The 18,300-nt window shown below is 31.6% G+C and overlaps 2 protein-coding genes across 2 annotated transcripts; both read right to left on the bottom strand.

Annotated features, from left to right (window-relative positions):
- Positions 1–4,889: 4,889 nt before the first annotated feature.
- LOC114403627 (putative UDP-glucose glucosyltransferase) lies at positions 4,890–6,831 on the bottom strand. The gene has a single exon (XM_028366709.1). The coding sequence runs from the start codon at positions 6,733–6,735 to the stop codon at positions 5,293–5,295; it is 1,443 nt and encodes a 480-aa protein (XP_028222510.1). The 5' UTR covers positions 6,736–6,831; the 3' UTR covers positions 4,890–5,292.
- A 5,388-nt stretch (positions 6,832–12,219) lies between these two features.
- On the bottom strand, positions 12,220–18,266 carry LOC114402808 (triacylglycerol lipase 1-like). Its single transcript, XM_028365488.1, has 9 exons — positions 17,907–18,266; positions 17,641–17,760; positions 16,621–16,761; positions 16,166–16,276; positions 15,937–16,080; positions 15,817–15,857; positions 15,622–15,698; positions 13,645–13,740; positions 12,220–12,724 (listed from the first exon to the last, which is right to left on the bottom strand). The coding sequence occupies exons 1-9, from the start codon at positions 18,159–18,161 to the stop codon at positions 12,402–12,404; spliced, it is 1,308 nt and encodes a 435-aa protein (XP_028221289.1). The 5' UTR covers positions 18,162–18,266; the 3' UTR covers positions 12,220–12,401.
- Between the last annotated feature and the right edge of the window lie 34 nt (positions 18,267–18,300).

The following is an 18,300-nucleotide window of genomic DNA, read 5'->3' as shown; positions in this document are numbered from 1 at the left end:
AATATTTTTATTTGGCTATATTAGTATAAATAATTTCTAATCCATATATTTTTTAATATTATGCTTTTTTTTCATTTTCTTTTGATATACTTTGTGTTTTAACAACTTGAATTCAATATGATTTTGTTTATCAATTATTTTTGGATTTGTACATTACTTATACGAAATTTTATAAGTTTTTTTAGTTAGTATTTCACTAAGTTTTAAAACAATTAATTGGTCAAAGACGTCTTTAAGAAGACTTTTAAATAGGCTCGTAGGCCAAGTCAGACTTTTATGTAAGTCGAGCTGAGCCTTTAAAAAAAACCTATGACAGGTAATGAGTTAAGCTCAAGCCTTGCGTATTCAACTCAAGCCGAGCTCAAACCTAGTAAAGCTTGACTTGATTGGGCTCATTTCCACCCCTAACTATGTGTCACAAAACTAGCTTAATAGTTAGCTGGTAGCTGAAAATTGAAAACTGAAAAATTAATTAATTAAACTACAAGTATTCAATAAGATTAGTTGATAAAGTAGTTAAAAAATGTAAAATGAGAAAAATTTAATTAAATCATGATTTATTTAAAAAGGATATCAAGAAAATGAATTAATATATTGAAGATAAAAATAATAAAAAAATATTTAAAGCTTAAAGCTAATGTTTTAAAAAAAATTTACTTCAAGTAACATTTTAAAAAACTTTAAAAGTTATTAAGATTATGTTTAACAAGAAATTTTAATTAGTTTATAATTTTTTTTACTAACCGAGAAACTTGTTTGACCGTTTGATAAACAAATATTTTTTAGTAATTTCTTAGGCTATACTTGGTAAAATATTTAAGAAATTTAAAGTTAAATTAAAGTTTACTTTTTACTCACATTCATATATATTTCATATTTTAAGAATATTAATTAAAAAATAATGATCTTTAATAAAATTTCATTAAAAGTTAGAGTAAAAGGTAAAAACACATTAATACCACGTTTTAATAATTAAAACGTATTTTAGGTCATCACATCCAATGTAATTTTTTTTTAGTAAACATGCAAAGTATTATTCGCTTTAACATTCATGTAAGTCTCATGATTTTGTCTATAAAAAGGTTCATCGATGGATTGAAGAATAATACTTATAAACTACCAAGTTAATTAAAGAGTGTTTGTAAACTAGTTAGCATTAATGTTAATTCTTAAATAATGCAGGGCTTTTATATACTAGAACAAGGGTCACAGGACTTTGTGGCTCATGTGTGTAATGCAATTAAGACATCCTTTTTAATGTCAATATTCCGACCTCATGAAGCTACGTTATTAGAATATTTGAAATTTTGTGCATTTTGACTTTCTCAAGTCTTCACAATTTTGTCTTTAAAAAGGGTTTTGAGTGAGTTAGAGTGTTTATAAATTAATTTTTTCCCTCAATTAATTCTTGAGGGATGGGAGATTTTTTTGATGTACCAACACATATGCTAACATTTATCTTAATTCAAAATTATACAAATTAACTCTATAAAATAAGTAAAAATTATATAAATAAAGATATATAAATTAAAATTAAATTATAATAAAACTTTTCACCAATAGTCGCTGTCTACCTTGGAGACTTTCGAATGGAGGAACCGAAAACGTCTCTTGGGTTATTTGATTGCACGTCTGTGGCAGAAAGTTCAATTAGTTTGTGACAATATTCTTATTATGTTTAGATTAATTTTCAAATATCTTCTTTTAGATTTTTTTTCTGAAGAATTTGTTTGGATTAATTTATAGATTTAAATAAAATAATTAATTGTTTTCATGAAAATTTTAATTATTTTCTTTATATATTTAAATTTAACTATTAATTATTATTTTAGCTATTAAATAATGTTAATATTATTATTTGATTCACGCATTTTTTTTTAAAATTTTAGAGTAACGTAAATATGTAGTGACTTTAAATACTCAAAAGAAATTGAAAATGATAGTCCTCGTATAAGAGTTTATAAAAAGGACAAACTATATTCACTTTTCTTGCAAATTCTTATGAGAAATTATTTTGTAGTCATTAAAAATGATTTTGCGCTTCAATTAATTAATTAATTTCTCATTTAAACCATTTTACAATTATTTTATTTTAAAAATAATTTATTCTAAAAAAATATTCAAAAGCAGTTAGCATAGAAGTTTAAAGTTCTGCTAATTTAGCCACAGGCTACCAGAAGTAAGATGGAACTGAAATGAATTACACTTTTCATTCTATTTATCTTTTATTTCTATTTCACTTTTAATATGAACAAATTATGCCTTCCTTTATCGTTAATTTGATCTTGAAGAAAGTAGGGTCTGTAGGATGCCTGCAAAAGCATTTCACAGTTATCACTCATAAATGATAAGGTTATATGTCAATTTCCTACTCACATGACAATGTTCTTTATATATATGTCAATTTAATTTCCTACTCACAATGACAATGTTCTTTTGCGTGTTCCACTTCCACACGCCCATCAATGAACAAGTGCTGGTCACTACACGAGGAAGGGCCTATTAGCGTATTCGAACAACACGGTGTTTACGATTTTTGTTTAATTGTTTATCATAAATTTACGTATTCATTTTTTGAAAATGATATACAGTTTATACTTTATACATATTTTTTTTAACAGTACATATATTTGTTCTAACAATGATATATGTCTTTCTCATTATATAATACATGCTTTTAAAACTCATACATCAAAATATTTTTTTTTCTTTTAGTAATTATTTAATCAAATGAGATCGAATTTCACTTTTATTAATTTCTTAATATCAATACTCAAATTTCTCTGATTAATATTTAGCTTAATATGATATTTATAATCATTATTATAATATTCTATTAATTAAATTATTTTCAAGCCTTTTCAGCGATAAAAAGATATTAAATACTTACATTTTTATTCGTAATTTTTAACTTCAAAAAAAGAAACTTTTATAAACTAAACTGTTTTTTAATATTATTGATATAAATTTTATAATGAAGATTATAAAAGTCAATAACATATCATGTTTATTATATACATGATAGTTTATATATTTTTTTCCATTATGTATTCTTCTTCTCTTTCAAAAATAATCTTATTTAAAATACGATCCAACATTAAATATGAATATATGTTTCAATCAAAATTCTAAACCTTAACTACGTTATGAAAGACGAGTTTCTTCCACTAAATCTAACCCCTAGTTTATAACTGAATAATAATGATAATAATACAAATACAATATATAATCTATTTTCTCATTATTATACTTAATAGGATCTGCGTGCATCTATCGTTATGTGTAATACATAAATACGAAGAAATACAAAACAAAAGCCGTGTGTGACATTAATTAATAAGACAAAAGGTATAATGTCAATTGAAGAAGCAAAGACGGACACGTTAATGGAGATGCTGACTATTTAAGGAAAAGCTGATAATAGAATTCTTGAAAAAGAAAAAAAGAGGCTGGCAATAGAATATTCTGAGTCCTGTCCAAATTTTTAATGTAGAGCGCGTAAGATTACATTTAGAGTCATGTGTATGAACTTTGGTTATTTTAAATATCTTATTAATATTTTTTTTCTTCATATCAAGTTATAAATTCTATTATATTTATATATTTTTTCTTTTTTCTTTCTCTCTTTGTTCTTCCTATCAAACATTTATCTTACATTTATAAATATTAAAACCGTTTTTTAGTAAAAAATAAATAAAAATAGTACTTAGCATTTGATAAGGGGAGAATAATTCAATTTTTAAGAATGGTTCTTGAGATCATGAATCTCCAATGTTATAATTAATGGAAGTAGTTTTTATTTTTTTGTAAACGTAAAATTTATTTAGTTGATTATAAGTTTTTTTTAATATTTAAACGTGTTCACACTAACTTAAAGAATAAAAGTGAATTTAAAAGATATGTAATCATATCAAAATAGATACATATTGGTATGCTTCATGTTTATTTTTTAAATTTATTAATATATATATATATATAATCATAATAGAAAAAATATACGTAGAATAGATATTAAAATCCATTTTAGAAATTATATATCCAAAATTAATTTAATTAAAAGTATCTAAACAATATTTTCTACAAAATCAGTTTTCTAATTAATATCTATTACAAATAACGTCACTTCATATTCAATTTTAATATCATAATCAATTCCACAAAATACATTAATCTAAAATAAATCAAATACTAAATGACACATAGATTAGAAAACATTTTATATAATAATATATTCTAAGAAGAGTCAATACGATGCATATTTAGTAGCAAAAGCAAAAAAATACATTGTAGAAAGCAACTAGGTTTACTTTTGTTTCAACTAGAATTAATTTTGAACTTCTGATAGATTTATTTTTTATTTTAGTTTTATCCTTTAATTTATTTAAAATTGATGTCATTAATCATTTTAAAATAATTTTTATTCAATTTTCTCTCTTTTTCCTCCATTTCATTTTTAATAAAAAATTCATTTTTAAATTATTAGTAACATCAATCCTAAATAGATTTCACGAATTAAACTGAAAAATAAATAAGTAAAATAAAACTTTTTGAAAAATAAATACCTAAATTAACCAAAAATAAATAAATGAATAAATTAAACATTTTTAAAAGATAAAGAATCAAGTCAAAGTGACGAATTTCACTTAAATGTAACTTTTTAATTTTATACTAAAAAAACAAATAAATCATTTCACCTTTCTAATTCGTAATTGCTTATGTTATAAATATGTCATAATTGTGCATTATGACATACTATGAAAAATAACTTTTTAATATCAATTATCTAAACAAAAATCATATCATTTCTTTTTTATTGGAAAAATTAAAGATGACACAAAGAGTAATTATAACACATGTATCCTAATTAAACCAAGTAAGTTAGACCCAAGTCATTTCAACTGATCAATCAACATTAATTGCAACCAATTTTACACCAAAAGAAATACATTTCTATCCAGAAACATCTAATCACGATCATAATCTTCTTAATTGGAAGAGAAGGTAGTTCCTCCTGAATAAATTTTATTAAGGTTATACATGCAATGCAATAATGAATCGTGAAGGGGCATAAAGGTAGACTTAGTTATATCTCGCCGACCCCAACTGCTCCACGTTTTTTAATACCTTTATTTAGCATTTGCATGTGTTAATGTAACACGGAGCTATATATCAGCATTTAATTTATGTATTCCACGCTACAAAGTACAAATTAAAGGTTATCGATCTATTCCACTTTTTTACTCTCTTTTTTTTCATGAAGGGAGTGACATAATAATTAATAAAGGTATAGACTTATCTCCCGCTGACCCCAACAGCTCCACGTTTTTTAATTTCTTTCACAAATGCATCGAGATTTCTGGCAGATGAGCCACCTACAGCCACCGCGGTCTCTGCATCCTTCTTCCACTTGAGCGCGTTTTGTTTCAACTCGTCTGCTTTTGGCCCTTCTGTAGCTTCCAATAAGCACTTTTTTACCTCTTCTCTGCTCACCACTTTCTTTTCAGCCTTCCCATAACCCAGTTTAATCCCCACTCCAAACACATCCACCAAAAACTTTGCATTCGTGACTTGGTCACCCCATGCTGGAAATGTCAACATTGGCACTCCCAAAGTGAGTGCTTCCATTGAAGAGTTCCAACCACAATGTGTCAAGAAGCATGCCACCGAAGGATGAGCCAACACTTCCTCTTGTGGACTCCACTGCACAACTTTGCCTTTATCTCTTGTCTCCTCAAAGAACCCATCTGGCAGAACATGAGGTGGAACCCCGAAATTCTTAGGAGGTGGCTTCAACACCCACAAAAACGAGGCATGCGAATTCGTTAGTCCATGCGCTATTTCAGTTACCTGTTCTTGAGGCAGATACACAATACTCCCAAAAGATATATATACCACAGATGCTGGGGCCCTCGAGTTAAGCCACTCTATGCAATCATCACTCTTCATAAAATCACCTCGGATTTCACTTGTGCCTGTTGCTATTGGGGTCTTGAACAAAGGACCGATGGGCCTTATGGGCACAAACTTTGTAAGATAGTTTATGTAATCATGCTCTAGTTCCTCAAAACTATCCACCAACACACAGAAAGGCTTGGACAAATTCTTAAACTGTTCCAATATGAGTGTCCCCAGAAATGGATATGGACTAAAAGGATGCAGAAAATCTGGAACTTCGTTGTGTTTAAGGACTACGGAAGGCAATTGAACATCAACATAAGGATCTGAATCTGAAGGAAAACTTACCAGTTTGTGGAAGTAGCTGTAGTAAGCGGTGAAGACAGCACTGGATTGAATCCATAACATGGCAGAAGGAATACCATGTTCAGCAGCTACGTCACAAACCCATGGAACAAAAGGGTTGTTTATGATGCAAGAAAATGGGTGGTTTTCTTCAGCATGCTTCTTGATCATTTGGGAAACGTATTGCTTCCCGAAAAGCACAAGCTGTGCACTGAAATCACCGAGATTTATCTTCTTGGGACCATCATCATCATCTGCCATGCCATCTTCAAAGAAATCGAACTTGAGAAAACCATCGCCGACAGGAATCACTGATTTGTCAGTGATGTTATTGGCGGTTCGCATGTTTTTACCAGCGGTCTCTGAGGTGGTGAAGGTTACAAATAAGCCCTTTGCAGCAAGGCACTTACCTAGTCTGAGCAAAGGGTTTATGTGTCCTTGTGCTGGATAGGACACCATGAGGACGTGAATGGGAGCTTCAAGTTCAGAACCCATTTTCTTCTTGAATCGTTGCTTAATTTTTCTTGGGATATATGTATGTGTAGAAAAAAAACTAGCGTGGCACTCGAGAGATTAAATAATATGCCTCGACTCGAGTATATGCTAGCTTTATATACCACACAATCATCCTGATTCATGTGACATGATAAAATGTTTTGATCTTTCAGTTTATCTTTAATTTCGAATTTGATCTTCTATAATTTAATTCAGAAATTTGGTCCCCAATTCTATAAATCCTTACAAAATTGGTCCTGAAAGCCTGATTTGAACGTTGACCATTAACCTCAGACGTTGACGGTCACATATCAATGTCACGTGTCAATGCCACGTGTTAACGTCTGAGTGGCTCCCAGTAAAAGTTTCATTTTTTATAGGTAAAATTACACTTTTGGTCCCCCAGTTTTACTCCAATTTTGATTTTGGTCCCCTTATAATTTAATTCACACATTTGGTCCCTCATTTTTATAAATCCCTTTATAAATTCAGCCAAATTTCATTACGGGAGAAGTTGTATTTCAAATTTCAAACAAAAATATCATTGTTATACATAGGCCACTTAAGTAGTCGTATATACATAATATCGCATGAGGAAGCAAAAAAAGAAAAAAAAAGATGGAGTTATTACAGAACCTATTAAAGTAAGAGATCTGAAAATTTCAGACTCAGGTTGGGATTCATGCGTCACTTTCCCAAGTTGAACAACCCCGGAAGTGGGAGAGAGACAAAAAGTGATTTTTCTCTGGGTTCTAAGTGAGTGAAAAACTTGCGATGAAAAAGAAATGCGAGATTTATCAAGACCTACCATGTCTCTAGCACAAGTGGCTAAACCATTCAAAAGACGAATTTTGCAGGAACAATTTATAAAGAGATTTATAAAACTGGGGACCAAATGTGTGAATTAAACTATAGGGGAACCAAAATCGAAATTGGAGTAAAATTGATGGACTAAAAGTGCAATTTTACCTAAAAAATGAAGTCTTTACGAGAAACCACTCAAACGTTGACACGTGGCAGTCAGCGTCTGAGGTTAACGATCAACGTCTAAATTAGGTTTCCAGGACCAATTTTACAGGGATTTATAAAACTGGAGGACCAAATTTATGAATTAAATTATAGGGGACCAAATTCATAATTAAAGATAAAGTGGGGGACCAATTTTACAATTTTGCCTAAAATATATTATGTTGCTATAAACTCTAATTTTATATATAATACTTTCCTTGCAAATCACGCTAATATATACGTGCATTTGCAGGGGATGCTTTAGGTTAAAAAATTAATTTTGCTTATGTAACTATTTTTTTATCCATAAGAAAAAACTATATTTGTTATGGAATGCGTTAGGTTAAAAAGGAAAGAAACTAAAAAGATATCGGCATAAAAAAATCATGCTTGATATGTATATTAGTTTATATTCTATCTTATTTTTACTTTATCTTCTTATATCTTCTTTTTTCCATCACATAATTCATTAACTTCATAATTTTCTTCTCTCTTTCATTTTTTCTTTTCATCTCTTTCGTTGGACCAATAGATTTTTAATATGTATACACACGGTTTTAGCGAGGGTAGGCAAGACGTGCGGTGGTTGGTTTAGGTTTTGACTTTTCAATTCGGGTTGAATTAATATTTAAGCAAAAACATAAATAAGTTTGTTTTGTATTTATTTACTAATAGATACCAATCGTAATAAAAATAAAATAAAGATCGAGACAAAGACAAGTAGACTTTTTTAGTTCCCACACAAAATTTCACACAAAAAAAATAATATAATTTGTGCAGACAACCTTTGCATATGACTAGTGACATAAAATACTCAAAATACAGGACTTTGAATAAATGAAAGTAGTGCATTGTTTTATATAAATTTTGAAATCAATTCTCTAGTACATGGATTTTTTTTAAAAATATTTGTATGAAGAGAGTAGGTTTCCGTGTTTCAGCCGTAACGAGAGAAAAACAAATTTAGTCATGAAAACCACTTGCACGCTGTTTGAATATTTGAATGTATAACTGGCTTTCTTGATAGTCAGAAAATTTCCTTCTTGATATTGATTGTAAGGTTACAACTCTTCTCCCACCGATAATTTTTCATAGAGTAACTTATGTCAAGCTGAACCTCTATAGGTTGTAAGTTTTAGGTTGTAACTCCAAAGATTTTGAATTGAGTTTTGATTGGTTTTAAAGCTAACTTAGGATGTTTCCACGAATTGCATAAACACATTCTTTATGTTAAAAAGTCTTTTTTCTTCATATTAATTGTAAGGGTGTAACTTTTGTCCCCACCAAAAAAATTTCATGGAGTAAAAATGACAATTATTATTGAAATGGTCTCATCCATAAAAATCACAATTTACTAATGGTGGATGATTAATCCCTAATCGTATGCTTTCAAGATGCTCAATCCACCTCTTTAAAATATTTTTCATGGATCAACTTCGGAGATTCCACCCTATAAGCATAGACTCACACGAAAAAGATACTTCTTCCCGTTTTTTTATCATTTAAATTTGAAAAATTAAGAAAAAAATAACAATTAAAAATAGAATATCCAAAATATTAAGTACAAAGAACAAAGTCTCCGACAGCAGTGCCAAAAACTTGTTAATGAATGGGCAAGTGTTGTCCCAAGTAGTAATGTTAAAACGGAAGTCCAAATATCGTATCTACAAAGATTTTGTTTGTACTTAGGTAGATGAATATTTGATTTAGAAAAAGATTTGAAAAAATTGTAGAAAAACAGTAATTTAAATTGACAGAAAATTGAATCAAACAAGAAAAGAATTAAACATGAATTAATTAAGGACAAAAAAGATGAAAAAATCCAATATTATTGTAGAATAAAATTCAAAATATGAGAATGTTAGGAACTTAGTCTACCAAACCTACTCCTTGATGTAATGTTAATGATTTTTCTCTATTTATAATTATTTCAATTTACACCTAATATACTCTAACTTTGGTCCCCAACATGAAAGAGCCTAATTTATCTATTTTCTCTCTCAAATCCCTTTATAGAGCTAAAATAGTAAATTGCATTAAGAATAGAGATGTATAACAAACTAAACAAATATCAATCTATCCCTAATGATGACTTTATTTAGATATTATTTTCCAGTTCTATTAGAAAATAACGTTTCTCAACGCTACTCTTAAAACTTATCATGCAAATGGGTGATCAAGCCACAAGCAATAATATTAAGCACAAGAAATAATGCAAATGTAATATTATTAAATAGATAGGAAGAGAAATTACATTAAGAGTAGTTGGTTGTCAAGTTCCTAAGAAATGGGGTTTAGCCTCTCATTGTAATAGAAACTTTATAATTGTAAGATGAGAATATTTAGTAAAGGGAAAAAAGATAAGAAAATAAATGGAGGAAAGAAATGACTATCATTATTTGCTTCTCTTTATTCTAGTTTTTGTCTTCTATAAGAAATTATATTCTCTTAAAGTTTCTATATGTCTTCTCTCTTCTTTTATGAGTGTAGATTAGTGAACTTCTGAATTAATCTAATTTCTTTAATTAGTCTTTATTTTCTTAATTAGCCTCATTTTCTTAATTACTGTTTTCCTTAATTAGTTATGTTTTTCTCAATTAGTCTTTTTTTTTAATTAGTCTTTTTCTTCCTCAACTAACTTGTTTTCCTTAGTTATTCTTGTTTTTCTAGACTTTATTTTAGCTTCATAAATTCGTCACTTTTAATATTTTCTGCACAAAAACGTAAATGATATTAATTTAATAATTATTTGCTAAAAAAGAAAAATTAAAAGAAAAAATTGTAACTTTATCTATAATTTAACCTCCAAAATATACTCATAATTAGCCGTTATCAATCACTCATTTTCTTGCATCATAAACAACCATTTTGTTCCATGGGTTTGTGAAGTAGCTGCTGAACATGGTATTCCTTCTGCCATGTTATGGATTCAATCCAGTGCTGTCTTCACCGCTTACTACAGCTACTTCCACAAACTGGTAAGTTTCCCTTCAGATTCAGATCCTTATGTTGATGTTCAACTGCCTTCCGTAGTCCTTAAACACAACGAAGTTCCAGATTTTCTGCATCCTTTTAGTCCATATCCATTTCTGGGGACACTCGTATTGGAACAGTTTAAGAATTTATCCAAGCCTTGCTGTGTTGGTGGATAGTTTTGAGGAACTAGAGCATGATTACATAAACTATCTTACAAAGTTTGCGCCCACAAGGACCATTGGTCCTTTGTTCAAGACCCCAATAGCAACAGGCACAAGTGAAATCCGAGGTGATTTTATGAAGAGTGATGATTGCATAGAGTGGCTTAACTCGAGGGCCCCAGCATCTGTGGTATATATATCTTTTGGGAGTATTGTGTATCTGCCTCAAGAACAGGTAACTGAAATAGCGCATGGACTAACGACGAATTCGCATGCCTCGTTTTTGTAGCGTGGAATACATAAATTAAATGCTGATAGCTCCGTGTTACATTAATACATGCACATGCTAAATAAAATTGAGAGGGTGGGTGGATGGGAACTACCTACTCTTCCAAAGTTCCAACAACAACATTGTGTCTCTTAATGGAAGCATATTAAATGTTCTGTAATCTGTGTTCCTTGTACTCTTCTGAGGTTGAATATAAGAATTCAAAAATAATTTCATTTAATTTCAATAATCTCATTTAAAAAATACTACTTTTTTCCTTAAATTATCTTTCACTATAACTTTATATCAAATATAAAAAAAATTCATTAAAATATAATTTCGATTAAATAAAAATATTATGAAATAAGATCATTAATTATAGTTAAATCAGTTTTATTTATATATTAAAATTTGCTTATAATTTAGATCATCATATATGATTTTCTTTGTTTATATTTTTTTTCTTAACTCTTCAATTTATCATTATCCGAACGTTCAAAGTTAAGTTTAATATATTAATTACTTGTGTCCAATTATTTTAATTTTTTTCTTATATTTAAAGCTGGAAAGGCCTTGTTGACTGGTTGATTTTCCAGAACCTGTGATGTTGCTATAACGTCGATTATAAATAGTTTACGTTTTCGTTTAAAACCTGTTAAACTCCTAGCTATCAAACACATTCTCTCTTTCACGTTAGATCAACTTTAAAAATAAAAACATTAGCTTAGCCATCAAACATCATTCGGTATAATTGAGTGGTAGTTGACATTTCAGAACGACAGTGGCGATATAAATTGTCAAACATAATTGGATCAGAATATATCTAAACCTTGTACTGTGTTTTAATGTCGCATTTTTGTACTAAAAAAATGTGATCAAATTAAAAATTACGCTTTACTAACCAATCAGCATAATATCATTTATAATAAGCACATTGAGTGGTGTCAACTTTTATCACTACCATCGAATGGTTTCAAGTTTCAACCTTTCTTTGCTTGTCATAATTGAGTGATGTTGTTTTGCTTTTAACCAATCGGCTGATGCATAACGAAATGGTTAAATAATAAGAGGTTTTACAGGTTGCAGAAATAGGCCATGCAACGCCACTCTTTATTATATCTGTCATCATATTTACATACAGAAAATCAAGGTGAACTCCACACAATATTAATATTTTCACTTTACAGAAAGTGCAGTAATATATAAACACGTAGACCATTGTATTGCATCCATCATACCGGAATGAAGGAAATTTACACACTACTAAATTTTCCGGATGACTTGAAAAAACTAATCATAGGGTCATAAAGATCTTGTTTTGCTTGCAAGCTTAAAATGAAGTCAACATGACCATAGTTTTCAAGATAAACCACTTCCGGTGTGGATGGCAATTCCTTGAGTGTGTGCTGGAAATCAGTTATATCTGCCAAAGCATCATTTCCACCATAGGCCATCCACAGAGGCAATGATTTGGGTATGCGACTAAGGTCGAACTTTGGTGGATTGAACTTGCCGTACTCTATCAGATTTTTTAGCTTTCCATAATCATACTTGGAGTAGGTACCTTTGCGGATCACTGGTGAAAAACGAAGTCATCAGAGACAGAAATATTAAGAATAATAGTGGCACATGAATATTGATCTCTAGACCATCATGAAAAAATTTAAAAGCCAAGGTGAATAACACGGAAGTTCAAATTAAAAGACATGCTCTTGGAAACTATCAGGTATTTAATAACATCAACTAAACCTTTTTCCCACTAAGTAGGACCGGTAACATGGGTTATTCGACACCATAATAAATCAAATATTAGATAAATAAAAGAATTTCAGTGCACCCATCTGCTGGTTCGCCACCAGCCAAGAAGTGATGGCACTATGACAGTTGCTAGCCAGTGCTAATCTTTGTACAGATGTGTGATCTTTGGCAAGATAAAGCATGTCATAAACATCATAACCACATATCCTATGCTGGTAACAAAATATGCATTACCAAAAAAGGAAGAAAATATAGCCGAACTTGCTTTAGCTAATCTACTTGCAAGATTGTAAATACTACTAGCCCATTTGAGGAAATCATCCTACTCTTGGAAACATATTAGTAACAACTAACAAGCATTATTTTGATGCATGCTGCCAAGCACTAAATGAAGAGGTTAACAATATTATCAACCACAAAAATAAACAAACAAGAATTAAGGTTGACATTTAGACAAATTATCAAATTCATTTCCCCTGGCTAATGTAGACACAATAGAACATTGTCTTCAGATTTCAGATTTATTTTCCAATATTTCTTCTCCTGTCCCTTCAGAGGCCAGTTAGCTGCTACACATCATGCAAATGTTGTGATCATTATCAGACATGATCTGAGGAAAATCTTTGATGATAACAAATAGTAGTATTCATAAGAGCAACAACATTAAATTATGGTTACTAGTGGGACACAGAGAAAGTGTCATTAAGGGCTACCCAAATCAAAGATAATGAAGCATACTCTGGAAAAGGTGTTTCAAGTTTTTGGAGGATGATGGGTGAGGTTCTTGCTCAAGATAAAACTCCACACGTGACTCGTTGAAGCAACAATTCTTACCTGTCATTTCATCAAAGTGTCTTGAGTAGAATCATTTATCAAAAAAAGAAAGAAACAAAGAAACACAACAAAACTATTGAAACTTGTAGAATGAGCCAAAAGAGCAACTTTGCATTTAATTGGTCAAAAAATGAGTTATTGAAATAGTTAATCACTGAATCTGTTAGCAGACTACATCTATAAGCTCTTAAAGAGAGCATATCTTCTGCCAGGCCATCAACGTAAGCAGATCTGAACTGTTTGATCAGCACATTGAGTTTCAGGTAAATTCAGTGATCCAACAGCAATGGCAAAAATTATTTTCAAGGGAAGGATAGTTTTTCTGTTTTTTGTTTACTTCACACACTTATTGTTACTCTCTCTTTCGTAAGCACCTAAAATGAAGGGAATGCCAAACTCTGGTCCCTTGCATAAAAGGAATTCCATTCCATGAAATCATGAATTTCTACTCTACATATATGTTACAAATTTCTTGATTTTAACAAAAACAAAACTAAACAACTGACCATCCACATCCACATAACCCACACCATAAATGCCACCCATTCTTTTGCCTTTCAAGTATTTCTTAAGCTTTATTCAAGGAATAGATTTATTTCCACCATAGACCAAGCTTGCATCTCGGAGTAGTACCACAGGAAGTTGATAAAACAAAATAATAAAGACCCTTAATTGGGACATTTTACTCTACTATCTTTGATAACTTTTCCTATCCCGAGGATATGACAATGGAGCATCTCAATAACAGATAATAATGGCATATGAAAGACATAAGTGCATGCATGATAATATTTAATAATTTCATGTTTTAATTTGCATACTGATAATTTTGTGATTAGTAAAATCAGATAGAGTTGTAAACTTGCACACTCTGACTCATGGTAAGAACACATCTCTTGCCAAAAATCTATTGACAAAACTAAATATTAAATACTAATTTAAAGTATTTTGAAGCAGGAAAGTGAAACGAGAAAAAAAAATCCTTGAACCGCATGAAAATAGCAGAAATAATTGTCTTGCAAGGGATTCCCTTCTGCAAAGAGTTTCCCCTTTCATACAAATTTCCTAATACTCAGAATGAATCCTTCCATCCTCATTCCCACTATTTAACTGACAGATCCCCTCTAACAAACTGTCTGTAACTATTTGTTACTTTCCTTCTGTCCTAAATGAGAGGACTCACCGTATCCCCCACTTCATGCTCTAGAGGATACAGATTTCACATAACACCCAACTCAATGATCCATCAATTTAAAATGAGTGGGCAGACAAAGTTTACAAATTCTGAAATTTGCAATCTTTTATTTGGGCCAAGTTGAACTCAATTACAAACTTGGACATGTTTTAAATTATAAGTTCCTGGCACTTGCGCGTAGCAGGAAGTATCATGGTTGCTGTGACTTATCAACTTATCAACTTATCTTAACTGAGTACAGACACTTTAATGGGGAGGGGGGGAGGGGAGATTGAGAAATCCTTTCAAGATGCAAACAGAGAAGCATTGTCTCCACATGTCATGCGCACTCATCTATTTATGAACCAAAGACACGAGATGCCTCAGCCCTACTAATGGACAACTGGACAAACTTACAACAGCACAGCCAACAGAGAACAAAGAAATAAATCCATCATCAGTTTAATCCTGCCATGGACAATGGCAATACAGAACTCCTTGATTTGGAGAATATTATTTGGATAGGACAGTTTAGCACTCTCAAAAACACAATAGACTGGAGTTCTCAAAATTGGAGAAGACTATAACATTTTCAACAAACAGCTAAATTCAGCATGAACATCCACGGCTTAGCATGTGAATTCAGAATCAAATACTTCTGAAAAGACAAAAGGCACATAGACTGAGCCAGTCTGAAAGACATGCACCTGTTATGGATGAAAGCATGTCGTTGCAACTTAGGCGGGTATCACATAAGGAAACCAAGAGACTGGCCCCCCATTCGCTGAAAGTGGAAATAAAAAAAATATATAAAGTGAACAGCCATACTAAAAATACATTGAAGAATTTAAGCAAGAGAATAAGATAAAAACAGAACAGAAGGAAAATTGAAATATAAAAACCTTTTGAAGTTTAGTTGATGAATGCCCATGGTAAGAATCATCTGAACAAAACCAGTAATCATTTCTCATATCAAGGATCCACTTTAATTGTGAAAATTAATGGAACAAAGTAAGAAATACCTGATCAATGTGCATCTTAACCATTCTAAGTACAAGAGGTGCACTGATATGATCCAAGTATGATATTGGAGAAAGAAGGGCTGCAGCCTCAACCTTTTCTACTATCTCCGGTTGAGTGAAGGCAGCAAAAGATATAATTGTCCCCTATGAAGGATGGGAAACATAAAATTTATGTTATAGCAACCACCAAATAGCAAGTGAAAAGGGCAATGTCAAGAATTATAAATACCTGTGAATGCCCAACTACAAATATCTTTGAGTTTGTTACTGAATTAATGTAATTGATCATTTCTGCAACATCATACAGGGCTAATTCCTGCCAACTCCAATCCCAAAATTGCTACAAAGGGACAAAAGCTCAATTAGTCACACGACTCACATCACAGATATGTTGAAATGTATTACAAACTTGGACTCCAACTGTTTCACCAAAGATAATAAGACACTAACAAAATGAAAAGTTGTGATTTAATTGTTGATTTCATAACTAAAAATTTCAGTACCTACTACCAAACTTCCAATGCTAAGTTTTCTGTTTTATCGAAAGTATCCCCAGTGACTCTTAGAGAGAAAATAAGTAATAAGATTGATTTGTTGAAAATAATAAAACAATAAAAACTATCACAAACAACTGACAGGAACTCAATACATTTTATAACACAGAGGATAAAGTAAGCTATCCACCTTTTTCTTCTCTAATAAAGATATATGCCCATGGCTCCACCGTGTTCCACGCACATTTCCTACCCATACATCAAAACCATGATCTGCAAGTATGAAGCCAAGTGATTGGTCCGGAGTATTTAGAAACCATGCATCACCTGCCTGATCGCATCAAACGGCATCAACAAATCAAGGTTGAGATTCAATCAATCGGCTTAAAACTTAAAAATGAATTTCACACTAACAAGAGTTAAAGAATTCTCCTTCCCCTAAAAAAGTCAAAGGTTAAAACATGATACAAATGTATTGAGTGGAATAAACCTCTAATTTGGTCTTCCAAGCATTACCCTCTCTCCTAAGTAGTCCTTAAGGTAATAATATAAGAAATCCCTCGAGTATTGAATATCGATCAATTTAGTTCCTAAATTGGTATTTTTAATTGGCATTCAGGGGGTCTATAGCGGAAACCCCTGAATCTAAAGCTACTTGGCATTCCAATCCAGTTCCAACAATGCATTTTTCGGACTGAGAAAGCGGAACTGCTTGCCGTTGCATATTAGAACTCATTAAAGCTCGATTCGCATCATTATGTTCAGTAAAAGGAATCAGAGAAGCTCCAATAGAAAAATATTGGAAGGGAAAAATACTACTCAGCATGATTTTTATTTTTTTTTTACCTTAAAAGGACCATGTAGGAGAGAGGGTAAAGTTTGAGATAAAATTGAGGGTTTATTCGTTTCGAGTTTGGTATAAAGGAGAAAAGCTTTACACTATCCCAAACACAGCCCAAAAACCGTGCAAATAAGGCGCAGTGGACTGTAGTAGCTACAACAACATACGTAAAGTTCATAGACATCAAATACAGTGGAAACTTATAATAGACGGTGAAATCCATGAGTCAAAGCCAATTGAGAAACGGAACGGGTTCAATTGAAAACAAAAAAGTTGGAGGTGACTGACGCAAGCAACATAATTGTAGTGTAGTTAAAGCATTTATTGCATTGTGATGAATGGGAAGAGTAATTAAAATGAGGAGGTGACCATGAATAAGCCATGCAGAAGCAGAACCGGAGGGCCTCGTTCTCCATCGTTCCGAAGCCGAAGAGAAGAAGAAGAAGAGACACGTTGAAGACCTAACAAGAAACCATCCTTCGTTTGAATCTGAAACGCGACAAAACAAACGAATCCGTTATTCAATTTTGAGATTAACTGTAATTCTGTAAACAGAAAGAGAACGCAACGATATATGAAATGAGATAGTTGACTTAATTATTTTTGTGATCCGGAGTTGGAGTGAAAGAGAGTACCGTATGCTCGGAGCAGGGGTAACCGTAGGGGATAATGAGCTCTTCACACAAACTGTGTTGCTGTTTTTGGTGGCTACCGCCGTCGAAGCACTGAACGGGGTTTCCATTTCCCAAGAGTATGGAGACAGTTATGGCCAGTGTGGCCAAGAACCTCTGGATCCTCATCCACCCTTTATTGTTATTCTGAATTGCGTCCACCTCTGATGCAACACGCACCACACCAATCATATAATGCTTGCGGGTTCGACCATCCATAATCTGCCACGCGCCTCTCCCGGCGCGTCCTTTTCAGAACTGCCAAATAAGAGTGCAAGACCGCGGCTGACAACCCACAACTGTTTTAATTGTTTATTATTCTCTCCGCCTCGCTCGTGTCGTGCGTGGGGTTATAAAC

This window comes from Glycine soja, chromosome 20, assembly GCF_004193775.1.
Source record: "Glycine soja cultivar W05 chromosome 20, ASM419377v2, whole genome shotgun sequence".
In the NCBI taxonomy this organism is placed as follows: Eukaryota; Viridiplantae; Streptophyta; class Magnoliopsida; order Fabales; family Fabaceae; genus Glycine; species Glycine soja.
The sequence above is the reverse complement of the archived record's forward strand: the minus strand, read 5'-3'. Positions and strand labels throughout refer to the sequence as shown.

What these genes read in the sequence shown, in the direction of transcription:
- LOC114402808 (XM_028365488.1), bottom strand. Translation starts at nt 18,161, where the DNA reads ATGGATGGTCGAACCCGCAAGCATTATATGATTGGTGTGGTGCGTGTT. An exon ending in CTTTATTAGAGAAGAAAAAG is followed by an intron (nt 16,277 to 16,620) that starts GTGGATAGCTTA and finishes GTCCCTTTGTAG; the next exon opens with CAATTTTGGGATTGGAGTTG. An exon ending in CATCAACTAAACTTCAAAAG is followed by an intron (nt 15,699 to 15,816) that starts GTTTTTATATTT and finishes TTCCACTTTCAG; the next exon opens with CGAATGGGGGGCCAGTCTCT.
- LOC114403627 (XM_028366709.1), bottom strand. Translation starts at nt 6,735, where the DNA reads ATGGGTTCTGAACTTGAAGCTCCCATTCACGTCCTCATGGTGTCCTAT.